This window comes from Galeopterus variegatus, unplaced genomic scaffold, assembly GCF_000696425.1.
Source record: "Galeopterus variegatus unplaced genomic scaffold, G_variegatus-3.0.2 Scaffold1545, whole genome shotgun sequence".
NCBI lineage: Eukaryota > Metazoa > Chordata > Mammalia > Dermoptera > Cynocephalidae > Galeopterus > Galeopterus variegatus.
The window spans coordinates 247,049-267,256 of NW_007727656.1; the positions used below are offsets into that span (position 1 = coordinate 247,049).

The following is a 20,208-nucleotide window of genomic DNA, read 5'->3' on the forward strand; positions in this document are numbered from 1 at the left end:
TTTATTTTTATTGTTTTTTTCCTGTGTCCTGCCAGTGGGAAGAATATAGACAAAGTTTATTAGTAAAAATTATTTTTATTTAACTTAAATCAACATTTTTTTAAGTAAATTATTATATAAATTATATCTTAGTCACTGAGTGCCATGCCATTAAGCATTCAGTAGCAAGTATATTACTTTCTGGGTTAAGAGTAAAATCAGAATATTTTCAGATTAATTTATAACAAATCAAAGTTTAATATATTTGGGTAGGCTGACTTCTTACACAGTCCTAGACTTTCACTGTTTTAACATAATAAAAATTTATTTCTCACACACATCAGAGCCCACTGTAAATCAGCAAAGGGGCTCTGACCCATGTAGTTATTCAGGGACCAGGCTGCTTCCAACTTTTGGCTCCTTCCTCCTCCAGGTCCCAAATATTCTCCATTTGCCAATAGAGGGGAATGGAGTACATGGAGAATTTTGCAGGATGCTTTCATGAGCCAGGTCTAAAAGTGGCGGAAGTCAGTTCTGCTCACATTTTATTGGCCAGAATTCAATCTTATGACCCCATGTAGCCACAAAGGAGCTAAGAAATGCATCTTAACTCTGTGTCTAGGAGGAAAAAAAGAAGTGGAATTTCTTGAACACCTAACTTTTTCTGCCACTGACCATTCTTTCTATAACCAGAAGCCCATTTCAAATTTCCTACTACACATACAGCATACTTACCTCCTTCCCAAGGAAGCCAACCCAGAGTCACATCCAGTCACTGCATCCAGCTCAAAGTCCAAGATCACTGGGTGATGATATAGTGCTTTCTGTCAGATCTCATGGATGGGAATCCTCAAAGTCTGATGACCTTTGTACGAAAAAGGAAGCTGTCTGCCCCCAATTCATATCAAGTATATAGTAGCAGAGCAGGAACATGGTAACCCAGTGAAAACTTTTATTCAGGTTAAGAGGAAAATGAAGGCACACAACAGGTCTACCTCCCAAGATTCTGCTGAGCAAGGATTATGAAGTCTCTGAGAGGAGCTTTCTCATCATTGTTCTCTGTGGTCCCCTGCTACCTTCTTGGGAGAGTCTTTGTTCTCTGGCCACATCTGAAGTGGGTATTTAGTATGATCTCTTTGGAGTTTGCCCCAAGTTGTTGGTACGATATAAGGTCCTGAAGATTGTTCAAAGTCTAATGGTCAGAGGTTTTTTCCAGTCCCAGGCTTGTGATTTCTTTCACTGTACGCTTTCTCAAAAATTTAGTGGATTTCTGACCTCGTTGTTTCCGTCATGTTCATCCATGAGCTAGTAATCAAACTGACAATTCTTTCCTAGAGCTAGTTCTCAAACTTGGCATATTTATGTTTGTTTGTGTTGTGTTTTGTTTTTGTTTTGTTTTTTCCACCCCCACCCTCATTCACTTTCGGCTGCATTGAGATTGTTAGGTTTGGGTGGGAAGGCCTTACTTTTAATCTTATCTCTGCCCCAAGGCTGAGTCTCTGTGGGCTTATATTGCTTAAAATATTTCTCAGTCTTATTGCTTACTGTTTGGAGGCTTTGCTAAACCTTAAGTTCCCAAATATCTAGATTCTTCCTCTTCCCTTAGAACAGTGAGCTGGTCAATTATTTCCTGAACTTTTCTCATCTTTCTAGTACATTGCCAAAGACAGCCAACAGTATAATTTTTATTTTTTATAACCACTTATCCTGTACTGCAAACTCCATATGCATTTGGTCTGCTTTCCAAGTTATCACTGACAGTAGTTTTACTTATTTATTTAGCACATGGGTTGCTCACCCCCCATTCTCAGTTATTCATTTTCTTACCACTTACAGCCAAACTGCTAAGCCAGTGCCAAATTTTTATGTCATTGTAATGGTTGTAACCTACTTCAGAGTACCAATTTCAGTATTATTCATAGTAGACTACCTGCTGTAATGAATAACTACCAGATCTTAGTGGTTTATTCCTCATTCATCAGTCTGTCTCCTTGTAGTCTCAGTCCATCTTGTGCCTCTGCCCTACACTAGAGCCTAGGGGTTCTCTTCATTCATTAGGAATAGAAAGAGAAATAATGCTGGACTGAATGTGATGTTTTTGTGGTCCAGGCTTTTTGCTCACATTTCATTGACGATGACTCAGTTATATGGCCTCATCTGACTGCAGCAGGAATGAAAAATGTGTTCTGGTTGTGTGCCTAGAAGAAAAGAAAACAGGGTTTGGCAAAAAACATGGTAATATGCCTCATTTACCATATATTCACAAACATAGAATAACTAAATATGAGGTACTCATATTTTCCCAATGAGGAAACCCAAGTAAAAGGGTAATTTTTTGCTTAGCTTGTATATTTAAAATATTTACCAATTTATTTACATATACAACTTGATATAAATACTACATTAGTTTAGAAATACTGCCGTATTCAAAACTCAGTTTTCATGAAAGTTTCACTTAAACTCTCCATCACTAGAACCACTCTTTGCATATTATAACAGATTTCTAAAGTGCATGTGATTTCTGTGATATATGGAACATTTTGATTTCTGTCTATATGGTGTTTTGGAAATGTTATCCCCTGTGTGTACTTGCTGGTATAACGTGACATTTGCTTTTTAAAAAGGTCTGTAAAAGGCTTTTAACAATGATATCTAACTCACAGTGGAGAAATTATATACCCCTAGGACTGATTAATAAGTGTATATTACATTTTTTGCCTCCCTTTTTCTTTCTGTTTCCATGAACTAAAGCTCTGTAAACATCCCAAATGTGCATTGATTTATGTCTTTTCACAGTAGTTTGTCTTTCCCAAACAGTTCTTGTTCAAAATTATATAATTAAAGAACCTCATAATGTAAAATACCGTAAGGACTAGAATACAAGTTGCCACCACCACGTTCATATCTGGAGGATAGTATTATGACTGAAAAAGGACTTTATCTTATATTGAGTAGACCTAGTAATTTGCCTCATAATAACAATTTTTGGTTCAATAACAGAAGGAAGTAGAATCAATTAATAGCCCTTTAAAAATAAATAAATCCCATCAGCATTGTCAGACATAGTGTCTTTATTAAGACATGATTTTTTGTCTACATCTGTTTCATATACAGATACCATAAACTAATGATGTTCCTTTGAAAATACAAGATGCCCCCTTTTTTTTTTTTTGGACATTCATGTTAGCTAGACTGTGATTTCTTTATGTCATTATAAATGAGACAGCACAGCCTATGTTAGGAGGTACTCAATAAACATGTATTTACTGCTGAGTTAGAGGGTAAGAAAGTATGTGTCCAAAACTGACTATTCATATGTGAATTTTTCAAGTTCAGACTGTTCCCTGTTATGCTTTAATTTTAAATTGTGAAGTGTTCCATTTAAGGAAAACAATTTCTTCCTTTAATATCTGTTTGAAGAAGATGAAATCTATCTCTTTTGTATATACTATTTAAATATATAGTTAATTTTTATTATTTTTGCTTTCTCTTCCCAGATTTTTCACAAAACATATCTCAGATCAAGGATCAATTTAATAAGAGTGCACAAAGAGGACTTGAAAATACAAAACATCAGTTGCAGCTGCCTCTTCACCCTTCATGGGAAGCGAGTAAGAGGCGAAAAGAACAGCAGTCTAAAATTGCTGTGTTTCAGGGGAAGAAAATTACATTTGATGATTGATCACTGCCTCTTTTTGTGAACTTTTCTATCTAAGAATTATTTTCCCAACTTGTATTTGAATAAGTCTGTTTGGAGGGGTTATAGAATGTTTGTTTTTGTCTTTTTCTTTTTTAAGTGATTTAGAGTTATGTTTACGTAAACCTTTCACAAATCAAATATGTACTTAAATTGATTTTTTGTATTTTGCTGCAGACTATTTCCTCTATAATAAAATTTGGGGATTATAGTGACTTCAGATTTTTCTCATTTGTTCTTATCGTGAATTATATTTCACTGGTTCAGCTCTGTTTTTGTCTTGAAAATAGATGTCGAGATATATTTAAAATAATAATGGAAAATATAAGGAAACTTTAGCTATTTAAAATAGATCACCTTTGTTAAAAGTTATTCTTAGCAAAACTAAAATAGCAACTTTTATTATGGGTGTACAGATAATGAATTATTATAAGTATTAATTTTTATTATGGTCTTATTTGTGATCATGCACTTTTTGATTGTTCGAAAATCCTCTTTCAAGACAATTTTGGGTTTCTTAATTGTATTTCATTTAGGCAAATTTTTTTTTTTTTTGTCTTTTTCGTGACCGGTAAGGGGATCGCAACCCTTGGTGTGATGTCGCCCGCACCACGCTCAGCCAGTGAGTGCACCGGCCATTCCTATTTAGGATCCGAACCCGTGGCAGGAGCGTCGCTGTGCTCCCAGCGCCCCCAGTGCCGCACTCTCCCGAGTGCGCCATGGGGCCGGCCCTAGGCAAATATTTTAAACATAGCAACACCCCCCCAAATCAGTTTTATATTATACTACATATAAATATTTTCATTAAATCAAAAATGTATAATATCTAGTTATTTGACCATGTACTCTTACAAAAACATTCATGGAGGAATTATAGATTATAATTAACAAGAACAAATTCTGAAGGAGGTAGGATGGAAAGAGCACTTCCATGGGACTGAGCAGAGAGGTTATGAGATGACTCACTGAAGAAGGGCCTACTTTGTAAGTCACAGTACTGTTATTTAAAAGGAAAATAGGATTTTAAAAATCCTAAATTGTTGCAAATGTTTCACTTTTTGCTACTGTAGGAGAAATTAAAGGTTTTTGGTTAACTAAATTCCATGTTTCCTACACATTAGTGCTGTTAATGGCAGAGAAGGCCATCTGGTTAGCCTAAATTCACAAGCTCTGAAGAGTCATTTCTGTCTAAGAGCTTAAGAATTTAGATAACTAGAACAGTGAAATTCAAAAGATTATGCAGGAAGAATGTTATTTTTTGCTGTGTTGAATGCAAAATTTGTTTTTTGTAGTTTTTTCATTTAAATTTTTATTTTGACATAATTTCAGACTGACAAACTGAAAGAAAAATGTCTCTGTGCCTACCCAGAGTTTGCCAGACTGTGAGACTGGGGCCACTGTCCTCCAGACTGCCAGACCTGCCCAAGACTTCTTACCCCTACTGTAATGAGTTATGGTCCATCTAGAAAGTTAGAGGGAAGAGCTTTACATTTGTTGGCTGCAAGATTTTGTTATATGGGAAATACTGTTGGGCTTTGTTAGGGGATGCAGTTAAGTTACTTGGATTGGTCTTTTTGAGATCTGTGCTTTGTTACAATAGTTCTAGAACAGCCATTAGTTTAGGGTGGCAGTTCTCAACTTAGGACAGTTTTGTACCCCAGGGATCATTTGGCAACATCTGGAGATATTGTGGGTTGTCACGAGGAGGCAGTGGGGCACAGGCAGAGGGTGGGTAGTACATCTAGCGCATAAAGGTCAGAAATGCTGCTAAACTTTCGAGAGTACACACAAAAAAATGTAGTTTCCAGTCCAAAATGTTAACAATGCTGAGGTGAGAAACCCTGGTCTGGGGCTCATTTGGCCCTACTACTGAGGCATTACTGTTCTAAGAACTCTACCTGATAATTTGTCTATTAGGAAATCTTTCTCTTGTTTTTGGTAAGAACAAACCATACCTAGGCATATGTAAGCTGATAATCTTCCACTTAACTTGTTTCTAGTGGTTTTTTTGCTGGCCTTGGTAGATTCTCCATACACACATCGCACAGATCAATCTTCTACCAAAAACTTAATGGGAGCCTTCTACAGATCTCTGAAGCACTTTCTCACTTTGTATGCATCCACTTCCTCTCCAGTTTTTTGCCTCACAAATTCTAATCATATTGGCCTGCCTGAACTCCAAAAATCTGTCTCTCAAATTCAGTAAGTCCACTGAGTTCCTTTGGGGTTCCTTCTTCCTGCACTAATTTGGAAGCTCCTCAGGCAGTGTAGCACTCAACTCATTTGTTTTTCTTCTCTGGTATTACTATCCTGTGATGCCTATTTTCCATTGTCTGAAAACTGTTGTTTTGTATATCTTGTCCAGTTTTCTAGTTGTTTAAACTAGAAGGACAAAGTCAGTTCCTGTTATTCCATATTGGTCAGAAATAGAAATCCGTTTATTTTGATGCTTAAGTTGTGCTTAATTTGGCCAGTGGGAGCCCCCTCAACCTGTCTCTTATGTCATTTTGTCATATAAGTCTTTTTTTAATAGTAAGAAAACTGGTGAATGGGTTGTCCATTATATATTTACATATTTATTCAACCCTAGAATACACAGAATTTAGTTTCAGAATTGCTAAGTGGTGCCTCTGCAAAACAGAAGTCTACTAGCCAAAGTTCAATATTTGTTTAGAGTTTTGGTTTTTTTTCTTTTGCCTGAGAGCATATGGGATAATAATAGCTAAAATAGCAGAGTAAGGACATGTGAAAATTCTCTATAAAAGCAATAAGAAAACTGTCAGAATCAACATTTTCAGAACTCTGGAATTAACCAAAGGCTTGTAGCAATCCAAGGTGTATGTATTCAAGAAAAATGTCTGAATCTTGATAAGAACAGTGACTGTTGTGACCTTAACTTGCCCTATTTGCATGCTCTACTTCCCAGATCCATGGTAGCTTGAAAATCAACAAATCACAATCACAGTGCAAACCAGCAGCCTAGCAGCTATTGGAGGGGGCAGAGCAGTGATGGAGCTTCTTCAAGGACACATTCCCTGAGAATTGTTATAAAGATTTGACCTGTCTGGTGGTTCACTAGAAGACCCCACTTGCAAAGCAGTCTTTATTTGATCTGAGTTAGAGCTTGCCCTTTGCCATAAGCCTTTTCCCTGAGATCCCTTTTTGAAAACAATTAGAGATAATTGTTTATCATCAGGGCTACCTCAGGCAGTGAATAGCAGTTGGGGTAAACAATAAGTTAACTAAAAGGCTTAAAAGGAAATCTGGAGAATTTAATATTCATAGGTACTGGTATGGATTGAATTGTCCCCCGGGTTTTATGTATTAGAGGCTTAATCCCCACTGTGACAATGTTAAAAGGGTGGAAAATTCTATTATGATTATTGAAAGGTGGGGCCTCAAAGAGGTGATTAGATCCTGAGGACCATGCTCTAATGAATGGATTAATAATGGTGGTCATGGGCATGGTTATGAGGGCTTTAAAAGGATAGCACATGAGTGTCTCTCTCTCCTCTCCCCTCTCTCTCTCCTCTCTCTCTCCCTCTCTCCCCCCCCCCCTCTTTTAGAGGACCATGCTCTAATGAATGGATTAATAATGGTGGTCATGGGCATGGTTATGAGGGCTTTAAAAGGATAGCACATGAGTGTCTCTCTCTCCTCTCCCCTCTCTCTCTCCTCTCTCTCTCCCTCTCTCCCCCCCCCCTTTCCTTCTGTTATGTCACAGTATGATACCCTGTGTTGCTGTAAAGCCATCACCAAAGAAGGCCCTCACCAGATATGTTCCTTGGACTTTGGACTTCCCAGCCTCAGAAACTATAAGCAGTAAATTTCATTTGCTTATAAATTATCCAGTTCTAGGTATTTTGTTTTAAGCAACAGAAATGGACTAATACAGGTACTTTGGTAAGTTGTGACATATTTCTTGGAATCAAGGAAATCGCACATGCATAGGGCTTGTGTGCATGCTCAGTAAAGAGCTGAGAAGTCCCTTCAACTCACCTCTGGCTGAGCTTCAGGCACTTCACAAGCAACAGGTGAAAGCTAAGGGACAGTTACCAGCCTCCTGGCTAAGTGTTGAAGGTGTGACCCCAACACACAGAACTCCTCAGCAAAGAGTATTCCAGTCATTTAAGGAAATTTCTGTCCAGTTATTAACATACTACTAAGCTAAATAAGAGACTTCAATTTCCGTACACAACAAAGAATATGGACTTCACAAAAGTAGTTCAGAAAAGTCACTAAACAAACTGACAAAAAAAAAAACAGCAACAACAAACACTGGGTGGAGAGGATCTGATTTGCAGAGTTGCAACTTTATACTGAAATGTGCAGTTTTAAGCAAAAACTTGTGAGACATGCACAAAAACAAGAAAGAACAGCCCATGCACTGGGCAGGGGTGGTCAATAGAAACTCCCTGAGGAATCTGAGACTTCGGATTTACTCAAAAAAGACATTAAAGAAGCTATTTTAAACATGTTCAAAGATCCAAAGGAAACTGTCTAAAGAGCTAAAAAGAAGTCTGAGAATAATGTCTCACCAAATAGAGAATATCAATAATGAGATAGAAATTATAAAGAAGAGCCAAAGACAAATTCTGGAGTTGAAAAGTACAATTACTGAAATGAAAAATTCAATGAAAGATCTCAACAATAGATTTGAGCAGGCAGCAAAAAGATTTGGTGAATTTAAAGATAGATCAACTGAGATTATCCAGTTTGAAGAACAGAAAAAAAGAATTTTTTCTGTTCTTCACAAATACATGAATGTTCATAGTAACATTATTGATAGTAGCTAAAAAGAGGAAATACAGATATCCATTAACTGATGATGAATAAAGTGTGGTATATACATACAATGGAATATTATTCAGCCATAAAAAGGAATGAAGTATTGATATACACTACAATATGGATGAGCCTTGAAAACATCATGCTAACTGAAAGAAGCCAAACACAAAATGTGGTTTCCACTTACATGAAATGTCCAGAATAGGTAAATCTGTAGAGACTGAATGTAGATTAGTGATGGCTAGGAGCTGGGGGAGGGAGGGATAGCGAATGTCTGCTAATGGGTCTGGCATTCCTTTTTGGAAAGATGAATGTGTTCTGGAATTGGATAATAGTGTTGGTTATACAATCTTGTGAAAACTACAGGAGCCACTGAATTGTGCACTTTAAAAGGGTGAATATTATGGTATGTGAATTACATCTCAATTTAAAAAATAAGTCACCTGGGTTAGTGCTTTTCTCTCCTCTCTTCAGTGTAGTATTTCATCTGAAATGTAGTGTAGTTCGTATGTTTCTGATTGTATTTTATTTAAATGATTTTTCCTCCATCCTTGGTAATTTTATTTTTCTTTCATTATCTATGTGAAATATTAGCACCGTTCCGTAAGTCAGAACTATACCAAACAGTATTCTGACAGGAATGGGAATAGATACCATAGATACCAAGGGGACTTACTATTGTTCCTGTTCTTTTCTTTTTTTTTTTTTTTTTTGTCTTTTGTCTTTTTTCCGTGTCCGGCAACGGATCGCAACCCTCAGTGTTGCCCCCGTACCGGACCGGGGACCGGCAACGGGATTGCAAACCTCGGTGTTGCTCCCGTGCCTCGCTCAGCCAGTGAGCGGGAGCCGGTCTGTATGTGGGATCCGAACCCTCGGACGGGAGCGCCGCCGCGCTTCCCAAGCGGCGCACTATCCAGTGCGCCACCGGGCCGGCCCATTTGTTCCTGTTCTTTTCATTCCATGCCCGCTGTGGGTAATCAATCTCGTTAATCTCTGATAAATCCTTCCTGTGTTTCTATTTGCACAGATGAACAAGTATATGTCTATTTTCTAATTTCCCCTTATTTCTTACACAAAAATTAGCATTCCCTAGATGTTTTTGTGAACTTTGCTCTTTTTATTTAAAAATATATCCTGGCAATCACTGCATATTTGTTTATAAAGATCTTCCTCATTCAAAAACAATTTTATAGTACTCTGTTTGGTATGTGTATCAGAATTTATTTAACCCCTACTCTATGTATGAATATATACATTATTTTCCCTATTTTTGCAATCGGAAACAATGTTGTAGAGAAAATACGAAAAACCAGTACAGTCAGGCCCATATCCGTGAGTTTCACATCAGCAAATCCAGCCAACCACGGATCAAAAATATTCAAAAATATAAATAAACAGTAACAATACAACAATAAAAATACAAGTAAAAAATACCACGTAACAACTATTTACATGACATTTACATCATATTAGGTATTATAAGTTATCTAGAGACAATTTAAAGTATTCAGGAAGATGTGCATAGGTTATATATGCAAATAGTATGCTATTTTATATCAGAGACTTGAGCATCCAAGGATTTTGGCATTGGGTGCTGAGGGGAGGGAACAAGGAGGGTATCCTCGAACCAGTCCTCCATAGATACCAAGGGACACTGTATCTATTTTCATATTGTTGGAGGTATATCTTTGGGGTAAATTCCTAGAAGTGGACATGTTATGTCAGAAGGTAAATGCATATGTAGTTTTGTTGAAAATTGCCAAATTCCACGACCCCATGAAGATTGTATCAATTTGTATACCCACTGCAGAATATGAGAGAGGCCTATTTTCCCACAACCTCTCCAATAGAATACAGTATTTTACATTTTGATTTTCAGCAATTGGATGGTTGAGTAATTTTACCTCAGTGAAATTTAACCATGCGTTTCTGTTATGGGTATAGTTGAATACTCTTTTAATGTTTAAGGAAGATTTTTGTATCGGGTTTTGTGAATTGTTTTTTTCATGTCTCTTACCTGTTTTTCCACTCATGAGGGTTCTTTTCATTTGTTTGTTTTTGTCTTTTTCCCCTAATTTTTAAGGTTTCTTTATATATTAGAGATATTAGCCTTTTGTCTTTTATATGTATTGCAGTATATGTATTTTATTTTCCCAGTTTGTCAGTTGTCTTTTGATGTTGTTTATGTTGTTCATTTTTCTATTATGTCTGTTTTTCTGCCATTTATTGTATGTAGTGAGATGTATCAGTTTCTTTTTTAAATATCCTTTTATTTCATTTTTGCAAATAGATTGAGAATAATAGAAAATCTTTCCCTACTGTGGTTTGCTTGCTACGTTATCTGATGTCAGTGTTGCTTCCCCTGCTTTCTTATAGTTTCCATTTGCCTGAAATACCTTAGACAATCCCTCTATTTTTAGCTTTTCTGAACCATTCTGTTTTAGGTGTGTCTCTCTAATAAAAAGCATATAGTTGGGGGCCGGCCCGGTGGCGCACTGCTACAGTGCGCTGCTTGGGAGCGCGGTGGCGCTCTCGCCGAGGGTTCGGATCCCACATACAGACCGGCCGCTCACTGGCTGAGCGAGGTGTGCGCGCAACACCGAAGGTTGCAATCCCGTTGCCGGTCCCGGTCTGGTACGGGCGTGACACTGAGGGTTGCGATCCGTTGCCAGTCACGAAAAAAAGACGAAAAGGAAAAAAAAAAAAAGCATATAGTTGGTTCATTATGAGCCAAATTGAAAATCTTTTCCATTTAATAAGTGAATTAAGCCCTTTCACATATGTTGATGAGATGAATATATTTGCTTACAATCCTGTCAGATTATCTTATGCTGTAATTACATTTATTATATTTAGTCTATGTCTCTTCATAATGTGTTTGTTGGGCTCTCTTTTTAAAAAGATTCTTAAATTTGGTATTTAGGAGGGTTTAATTTCTGTTCTAGTGGTTATCTATGTGCTTATATCTTTTTTAATGCTTTTAGTCCCCCGGTTTTTTTTTTATTTAGAGTCTGTATTGTTCATCTTTAATGATATCTTTTAACTTTTTCTTATTGCCTAAATACCAGTTAATGAGTTTATTCTTCTTGCCTCTTTCCATCTCCCCTCTCCTCCTGTTTTTAGTTGCATTATTTTTACTTCATCAGAACATACAGCACATAACAGAGCATTATCATATTTTAGATATATGTAAAAGTATAAATATTCTACCCTGTCCCCACCTTAATTTTAATCTTAGATTTGCAGTTAAGTATAGCAAATGCTAAATTGCTAAAGTTTCCCTGTCATCTTTTGTTTGGATGAAGTTCATTTTTCTACCAGATTCCTCAAAAAAATGACTCATGGAAAGAATTTTTTGAGCTCTTGATGTTTAAAACTTCTCCTGCAATCTTAAAAAACTATAACTAGATCTTGAATTGTGGCTTTCTTGGTAGTCCTTCCCCTCTTCATTGTGGCATCTAAACCAATCCTTCATTGTGTCTTTGGTGAATCTTTCCGGACAGCTTCTTGCCCTTCTTCCAGTAAGGAGATTTATCTAATCGTCTGGGTACAAGGATAGCTTCCTGCTCCTTGCCAGGGATACAGGTTTTTTTCCTTCTGTCCTTCTTTAAGCCATAGTGAGTCTTCACCTGTGTCCTGGGTGACAGTGTTTGATATCCTTCCAGTGGCTGAAAGCTTTTTTTCAGTAGGGAAGAAAGATCCTGGTGGGGATTTGTGTCTTTCCTACAGCAGCAGCCCCTCCTCTTTCAGACCTGCACCATCACAGGAAGTTTTCTTTTATCTCTGCTGTGTCTCCTGTCTTTCTCCTGAGTGTCCAGTGTAGGCTCATGGTGATGAGTGGATGCAAACTCCTATTATGTCTGCAGCTCCCGGGGCTTCATAGTCTCAAGTTAGCCCACACTCAGCTATAGCAATTCATCAACAAGTTTAGCCGAATACTTCTGACCTCTATAATGGCAAACCCATCTTCCTCCTGTGCTCCGTCACAAGTAAGCCAGTGCTCTCACCTTGTCAGTCCTGGGAAGTGCCTGTACTTCCCTAGATGTCTGGCTGCCTGATTGTCTCACTACCTCATCTCTGATGGGTCCAAGAAAAGTTATGATTTTGTAACTTACCCAATTAGAATTTTTAAAGAGGGAGTAATGATCTTTCCAGCTTCCTATATTTTATGCCCCAGTTTCATTTTTATTGTATCTTTGCTATAGAAGTGTTTCTATGTAATCAAATATACCGGCCACTTCAATTTTGCCATCTGTGCTTCATATCTTGCTTAAAAGAGTTTACCCTTGTTGGAAAAGGCAATCAGCCATAAGCCCTGAGCACGCCTGCAGGTTCTTGCTAAGTATGCCAAGAATGCAAAGCCCTGTTCACTCTTCACCATTCATTTTTCAGTGTTGTATTTGCACTGAACAACCCTGAGGGATGAGTAATATCTTCCCCAGGACAAAAATCAGTCAAGCATAGTTTTCCTTTTCTACAGTGCGATCTATTGCCTGTGCAGGTATCCAACAATGGTCTTTTATATATTCCCCTTGGGACTTGGGAGAGTATGAGTTTACAGGAAAGGATTAACTCAGCAGGCCTGGGTTTTTCTAATTCTGCACATTCCCAAAATATGCCTGTCTTCCAGACTGGTCCTTGGTCAGCTCCTGGGAAATGAGCTCTGAACTAACAGTTCTGCCTGATAAGAGTGTTTTTATATACATAAGGCCTTGGGCCATCTGGTACCAGTTTGATCAGTTTATCTAAAAAAGTGATTTATGGTGAGTACCTGTCTGTGCTCTGGGGGACTGGAGTTTGAGTAGCCAAGGTCAGTCCTGGAAGTGATTCATGCCTCCATGGCTGACCCCCTCTAAAAACCTTGGACACCAAGGCCCAGGTGAGCATCCCTGATTGGCAACACCTCCCACAGGCCGTTATACGTCATTGCTGGAAGAAGTAAGCCCATCTTCAGGGCTGGCTCTTGGCCAGCTCCTGGAAGGTGACCTCTGAGTCCTTGGGCCATGGGGTACCGATTTGATCAGATAATTTATGCTAAAAATGTGATTTATGGAGAACATTTCTTTGTTCTGGGAGGCTGAAGTCTAAGTAGCTGAGGTCAGTCGTGTAGGTGATTTGTGCTTATGTGACTGACCCTCTATAAAAACCCTGGACACCAAGGCTCAACACAACATCCCAGTTTGGCAAAATTTTATAAGTATTGTCACATTATTTCTGGGAGTGTGTTCATATGACTCCACTGGGAGAAGACATCTGGAAGCTTGTGCCTGCTTTCTCTTGGATTTTGTCCCATGTGACTTTTCCCTTTGCTGATTTTAATTGGTATTCTTTCATTGTAATAAACCGTAACTGTGAATATAACAGCATTTTCTGAATTCTGTGAGTCTTTCTAGTGAATCATTGAGCTTCAGGGTGGTCTTAGGGACCCCCAATCCAGTGAGGAATTGGCACAAGCATCATGGTCACATACCAGCTATTTTTTTTTCCATGAGTAATAAAACCGTTTATCTTTGATCCAGGATCTCATGTCTTCCACCAGCAGCCATGAAACTGTGGCAGGCTAACTTATTAGTTTACAAGTAGGATAAATTCCCCTGTCCTGTAGAAGTCATGACATCCTCAAGTAATTCTACTGTATTTTCCTCTAGTACTTTTATAGGTTTATGTTTAAATTTAGCTTTTTAAACCATCTGGAATTTACCCATGTGCATTCTGTCAGAGAATGGCAAACTGCTTGGTCAATCCAATTACTACAAAACTCACCTATTACTTCCCAACCTCTCTTGAAGTTAAATTTGGATCAAATGACTTAAGAATTGCTTAATTCTTAAGTGGAAAGTGGGTGTAAACTGTGTAAACCACTTTCAGGTATGGCCTGTAAAGTCTCTTACAATTCCCACTCTTCTTTTATCCTTCAGCCAGATTCCAACTCCCAGGGAGACATTAGATGCCTGAGAAACTTTCCTCCACCTAAGCCATTTGGACTTCAGTGATCATCAAACAAACATCTGTTATGCTAAGCCAATGAGAATTTGAGATTGTTTTTTAATAGTGTAGGTTCTTATGCAGAAAGTGGTGATAATGCAAGGAAAAGGATGCTGTTGTTAAAAAACAAACAAACAAAAAGCCTCAACTACATGGTCTAGCAGAGGGTGAGGATGAAAATTACTATCCAGGGATAGAAAACTGGAGATTAGTGTCATGCAATGATAAAACGTTTGTTAAAATGGTCATTTGTAATTACTTGGAAAGTGCACCACATGCCTATGGACCCCATCGCTCTACAGAAAGAGATTGGAAAGTGGAATGTTCGTAGCCAAGTATTGGTTGTGACAGTCTTCATTTATCAAGTTGACAGGAAAAAAGAGATGGCTATGGCAATCATTTGGTATTTTGCAAGCAAAACAAAAACAAAAAGCAAAATAATGGAAATCCCACTGCTTCCAGTCCCAAATGATAAGAGATTGTGTACAAACGTCCTTTAAGACTTCTCACTGAAGCATAACTAAGAGTAAGGGTGTGTAATTTCCTCCTAAACTTGATAGCCTTAAGGCATGGAGGCTAAGGAGGGAAAAAATAAGGCAGTCTTGAGATTACATTTAGGAAAGAACTTTGGGAGGAAAGAACTATGTTATACTAGCATATATGATTGAATAGATACCATACTCTTAAAAACAATAATCTGCTTATTTATAATACCAAAGAAATAGCAAGACTGGACTTCAGGAGCTTTTGAATGTTCTATTATTAAGAGTATTGGGGGGCTTCCAAGCTTGCACAGGGAAGAAGTGGGTTGGCAAAAACTGTAAAGGCCTTCAAGAAGGGTACACTCCCCGTCATTTATTTCAGAGGTGACTTAGGATGATAATGGACAAAAAAGAACCTCCAAAAGGGTGGACCCAGTGCTATGAAGAAAAGCGAACAAGTAGTTCCATCCTGACAGCAAAATTTAAACCAAGAAAATGCCCTCACTTCCATATCAGAGGACTTCAAAATTCCTGCCAGAGGGAACCATAACTGCAACAGACCTGTGCCTTCTCTGTGCCTCCCGTATTCCCTTTACTAGATGGCAGTTTTTATTATAAATCTTCTGTCTTTGCTCACCCTAGTATGTTGGACCTGGTGACAGTGAAGAAATTTCTATAAACTTGTGTTTTTAGTGCAAGGGTCACTGGACCTCAAGGAGCTATATCCAGAACTGGTGGAAAGAAGATGCAGCATTCAGAGATCTTGGACTTTGAGCAGGTTGCAATAGTTGGGTAGAACTTTGGAATCTCTCGCTTGGGAAGGTGGGAGTATGTTCCAGGTATGGTAGAATATTTGGTAACCAGGACACACTACGTTAGAAACTGGCTAAGTGTTCACTGGTTCTATTTCTTCTCTTCCTTAAGCACCTGGCTAAAGTACATTTCCCAGCCTCTGGAAGTTAGCTGGCCAATGGAATATGGGTAAAAAATTATTATATGATTTTCACCTGCCTCAAATACTTTCCAGGCAATCTTCCACATTTATTCACTTGTTTTCCAGCTAGATGTTGACATCCTGGGCAATTTGCCAGTGTCCCTGAATGATCGCATGGAGCAGATCCTCCCAACTCTATCCAGCCTCCCATTGCAATTTATACTTGAGCAAGAAATAAGTGAGTATTTGGTTAAGTCACCAAGACTGAGGGGGTTTATCTGTTACTGTAGTTAGAGCCATTCTGATACAGGAATAACATATGATTGGAATTTAACTATTCTATTTTTCCAAAATGAATACTGTTCTAATGCTATTTTTGAGTAGTTGAGTCATCTTTTCTTTACTGATTTCAAGGTCACCATACAATCATGGGAATATTCCTAATCTCTCTCACTTTTTGCTTATCTGTTTATCTGATCCAGTATTACATTTTAAATTATAGCTTTGTCTTTTTCTTAGATAACCAGTAGCCTGATTTACCCATAGGTCTTTTTTCCCAAAATTTTTCTTGGTTATTCTTTACAAATAAATTTTAGAATCAGCTTTTCAAATTTTACTTTTAAAAATTATGTTGGGATATTACTTTTGGTTACTCTTAGAAATTATCTGTATCCTAGCAAATATTTGTGTTTCAAACATGCTGTCTTTGTTTTCTAATTAGTCGTATTAAATGATGGGTCTGCTTCTCTGAATGAGCCTAAACTATAGAATTGTAGAATAAATGATATGTACAGGGAAAATGTTCAGTAGCATAAGTATGATATCACCCTGCAGAAACTAAGTAGCGTTAAACTGGATACTGGAATGTTGTTTGTACTTGAACGTGTGTTTCTCTTTAAAGGAAAATTTGTTTTGAAAGAAACTCATTCTTGATGTTGTTTACAGGATAAAATTAAAAGGATGTTTTTCAGTAATGACAGCCAAAACTTAGAGGATCAGTGAAGGAAGGAGGGTTATTTGTGTTTATTTTTAAACTAAACATGGTATGAATAGTCAATGGTTAGCTTAACTCTCTCTGTCATGGACAAAAGTTCACAGCCTTCACATATACCACCACCAGCCAATTTAGCTCACATCTGAAATAGGTGTGAATTAGTTCTGAATGTATTATCATAGTCAACACATGTGATCAAGAAGAGGTTGTCAGACCCTATCACATTTTTAAAGATCTGTTAGCACTATAATTGCATTATTAATATGCCTAGAATTTACTTTCTTAAGTGCTAAAATTTGTGTTCTCCACTTTGATACCTGCAAGACTCTCCCTCAATTTTTCAGGTCTCTGTTCAAATATCTTTAAGGAGAACTCTGCCCTCTCCTGGAAAACGTCAACTGGTTATTTCCCCCTCCTTGCTTTACTTTTCTTATATGACATTCATCACCTGACATGTATAAGTACATATGGTCATCAGCCTCCCCCATTAAGAATATAAGCTTTGTGAGTGCAGGGACTTTGTTTTCTTCTCTGCCGTGTCCCAACTTTGAACAGTGCTTGGTACATAGTAGGTGGTCAGTTAAATATTTGCTTTTTTAAAAATAAATATTCTATAAATGTTTGAATAAATATTATTATTTTGAATAAATAGTCATGGATATATACAAGTTTTTTCAATTTATCATGATTCACGTGGCTGAAGAGCTGAAGCTACCAGTTAGGAGGTTGTTACAATTATCCAGGTGAGAGATAGAATGGCTTGGACTTGGGTTGCAGCAGTGGAGAATGAGAATGGAAGAGAAAGTGATGGATGTTTGATTATAGAGGAAAAGGTATGAATTAATCCTCTAGGAAAAGTGTGGTAGAGCAATTGAAATAAGAGATCGGTATGATAACTGGGCAGCATTAGGGGCCCATTGAAATTTACTGTCATTAATTTAAAGTGAGAGCAACCATTTGTATTTTCATTTTTGTGATCTGCTTTCTTCACTATATTTATTTTGGGATTTTGATCTTTTTTGGTTTGTAGGAGCTCTTCATTTTTTAGAGAAATTAGCCTCTTGCCTGCCATGATTTTCAAAGAATTCTCATTTTTTCATTTGTCTTTTGACCATTTGATTTTTCCCCCCAAATAAAATATTTGATTTTGTTCATGCAATAAATGGGGTCTGATTTTTTATCTTCTAACTGGTTGTTGTTAGTGTACGTGAAGGCTACAAACTTCTGTATACTGCTAATACCTCTCATGGTTTTTAATTGTTTCTCTTGCATTTTTCCATGTTCAGAATTACATAATCTAAAGATATTAATAATTTTACCTGCTGCTTTCTAATTTTTAGAACTTTTCTCTTGCCTAATTAAAATGGCTAGTGCCTCCAGTAAAACATAAGATAATAGTATTGAAAGTGGACTGCCTTGGCTGTTTCTCACTTTAATTGGAATTCTTCTAGTGCTTCCCCTTAATCATATAATTGGCTTTTAGATTGGGATAAATACGTTAAGATCTGTTCCTCTTCGTAAGGTGTATTTTTAAAAATCAAGACTATATGTTGAGTTTTATCAAATGCCTTTTAAGCATTTATGAAGATAACCATACAATTTTTCTCTTTTTTGTTCTTTAAATATTTCGTGGAATAATTCTGAAAAAAACATTTGTGCCTGGTGCATTTTGACAACTTTGTCTATTTTTTCTATATTAATTTATCTGTTTAGATCTTTATCTAAACTCAATTTATATTTTTCTTAAAAAGTAACCATTTCATCTATGTTATGTATTTTATTTTCGGACTAAACAATGTAACCTCTTGATTTTTAAAATTACATCTGCCAGTTTGGATTATTTCACTGTTTGTGCTTTATACTTTTTTTCTAGATTAGTTAGCTAATGGTTTGTCTAAGTAATGTATACATTTTTTTCTTTCGGTGCTCTTTTAGCCATATCATATAGATTTTGATACATTGCAATTTCTAGGCTACTACTTTTATCTTTTCCTACCTTTTTTCAATTGCACTTTAAATGTTTTTCCAATTTTCCATCTCTGCTATTTTGCTTTTTGGTTTTTTGGATTTTTTTTCCTTTGGTAATTACTCTTTAAGTTTTAAAGTACTTATTTTCTTAAAATCTAAATTAATCTCAGTAACTCTACAGACATACCAAACAAAACATCAGCCTCAGAACTCTCATCATATTTTTACTTTACATGCATTTGTGCCAACTATTTTAATTCTGCCTTTTAGTTTTATATCCAAATTAGACATTATCACCATTGCTATATATAGTCGATGTATATATATATATAGTTGGCAAACTCACGTTTACCAGATTTTTTTTTTATCAATTTTTCTTCGCCTCCAGCCTTCTTTCTATTATCATTTTCCAACTTTCTTAAGTACGTATTTTGCAACACAATTTTAGAGATGATCTGTTAGTGGTAAGCCCTCTTAGTTTTTGTCTGTCACAACAATGCTGTTATTTTTGTCTTATTCTCAAATGTTAGTCTAGTAGGGTAACTGTAGTGGATTGAATTATGTCCCCCCAAAGTTCCTTGAAGCTTAAATTGTGTCCGCAAAGTTTTATGTGTTAGAAACTTAGCCCCCACTATAACTGTTAAGAGGGTGGGAAATCCTATTATGGTAATAGAAAGGTAGAGCCTTAAAGAGGTGATTAGATTATAGGACCATGCAGTAGTGAATGGATTAAAAATGGTGGTCAAGGATGTGCTTCTGAGGGCTTTAAAAGAAGAGAGTCTGTCACACTCTCTCTCTCTCCTCTCTCTGCTTCCACCATCTTGCAATGTGAGACCCCTGAGTCACTGTCACCATGACCAGATGGACTTCGGACTTTGCAGACTCAGAAACTGTAAGCAAATAAATTTTGAGTTTTTTTATAAATCACTCAGTCTCAGGAATTTTGTTATAAGCAAGAAAAATGAACTAATACAGGTAACTAATCTTAGTTAATAATTATTTTCTTCCATTGCTATGAAAATATCATTGTTTTCTGACTTCCTTTATTTCTACTAAGAAGTCTGCTATCAGTCACATTGTCATTCCTTTTAGGCAGGTTAGTGTGTGACAGTGATTCTTTTATAATTTGAAATAATTGTATTTTTTAATACAGATTATCTTTACAGTTGTAATTTTGTATACTATTCTCAGTAATACTCTTATTACTGTAGTACAAGGGTTGGCACACTTTTTCTGTAACAGGTGAGATAAGAAATATTCTAGACTTTGTAGGCTGTAAGGTCTTTGTGGCAGCTACTCAACTCTGGTGGTGTAGCACAAAAGCATTTATAGAAAATATGTGAACAAATGGGTATGACTGTGTTTTAATATACTTTATCTA

The 20,208-nt window shown here is 36.9% G+C and overlaps 1 protein-coding gene across 1 annotated transcript in view; it reads left to right on the forward strand.

The window, feature by feature from the left end:
- SRFBP1 (serum response factor binding protein 1) overlaps nt 1-3,894 on the forward strand; it is a 55,558-nt gene extending 51,664 nt beyond the window's left edge. Inside the window, exon 8 of the mRNA XM_008577580.1 lies at nt 3,477-3,894. Within this exon, the coding sequence (XP_008575802.1) occupies nt 3,477-3,661 (185 nt within the window). The 3' untranslated portion in view covers nt 3,662-3,894. The remainder of the gene's footprint in view (nt 1-3,476) is intronic.
- Nucleotides 3,895-20,208: the final 16,314 nt, after the last annotated feature.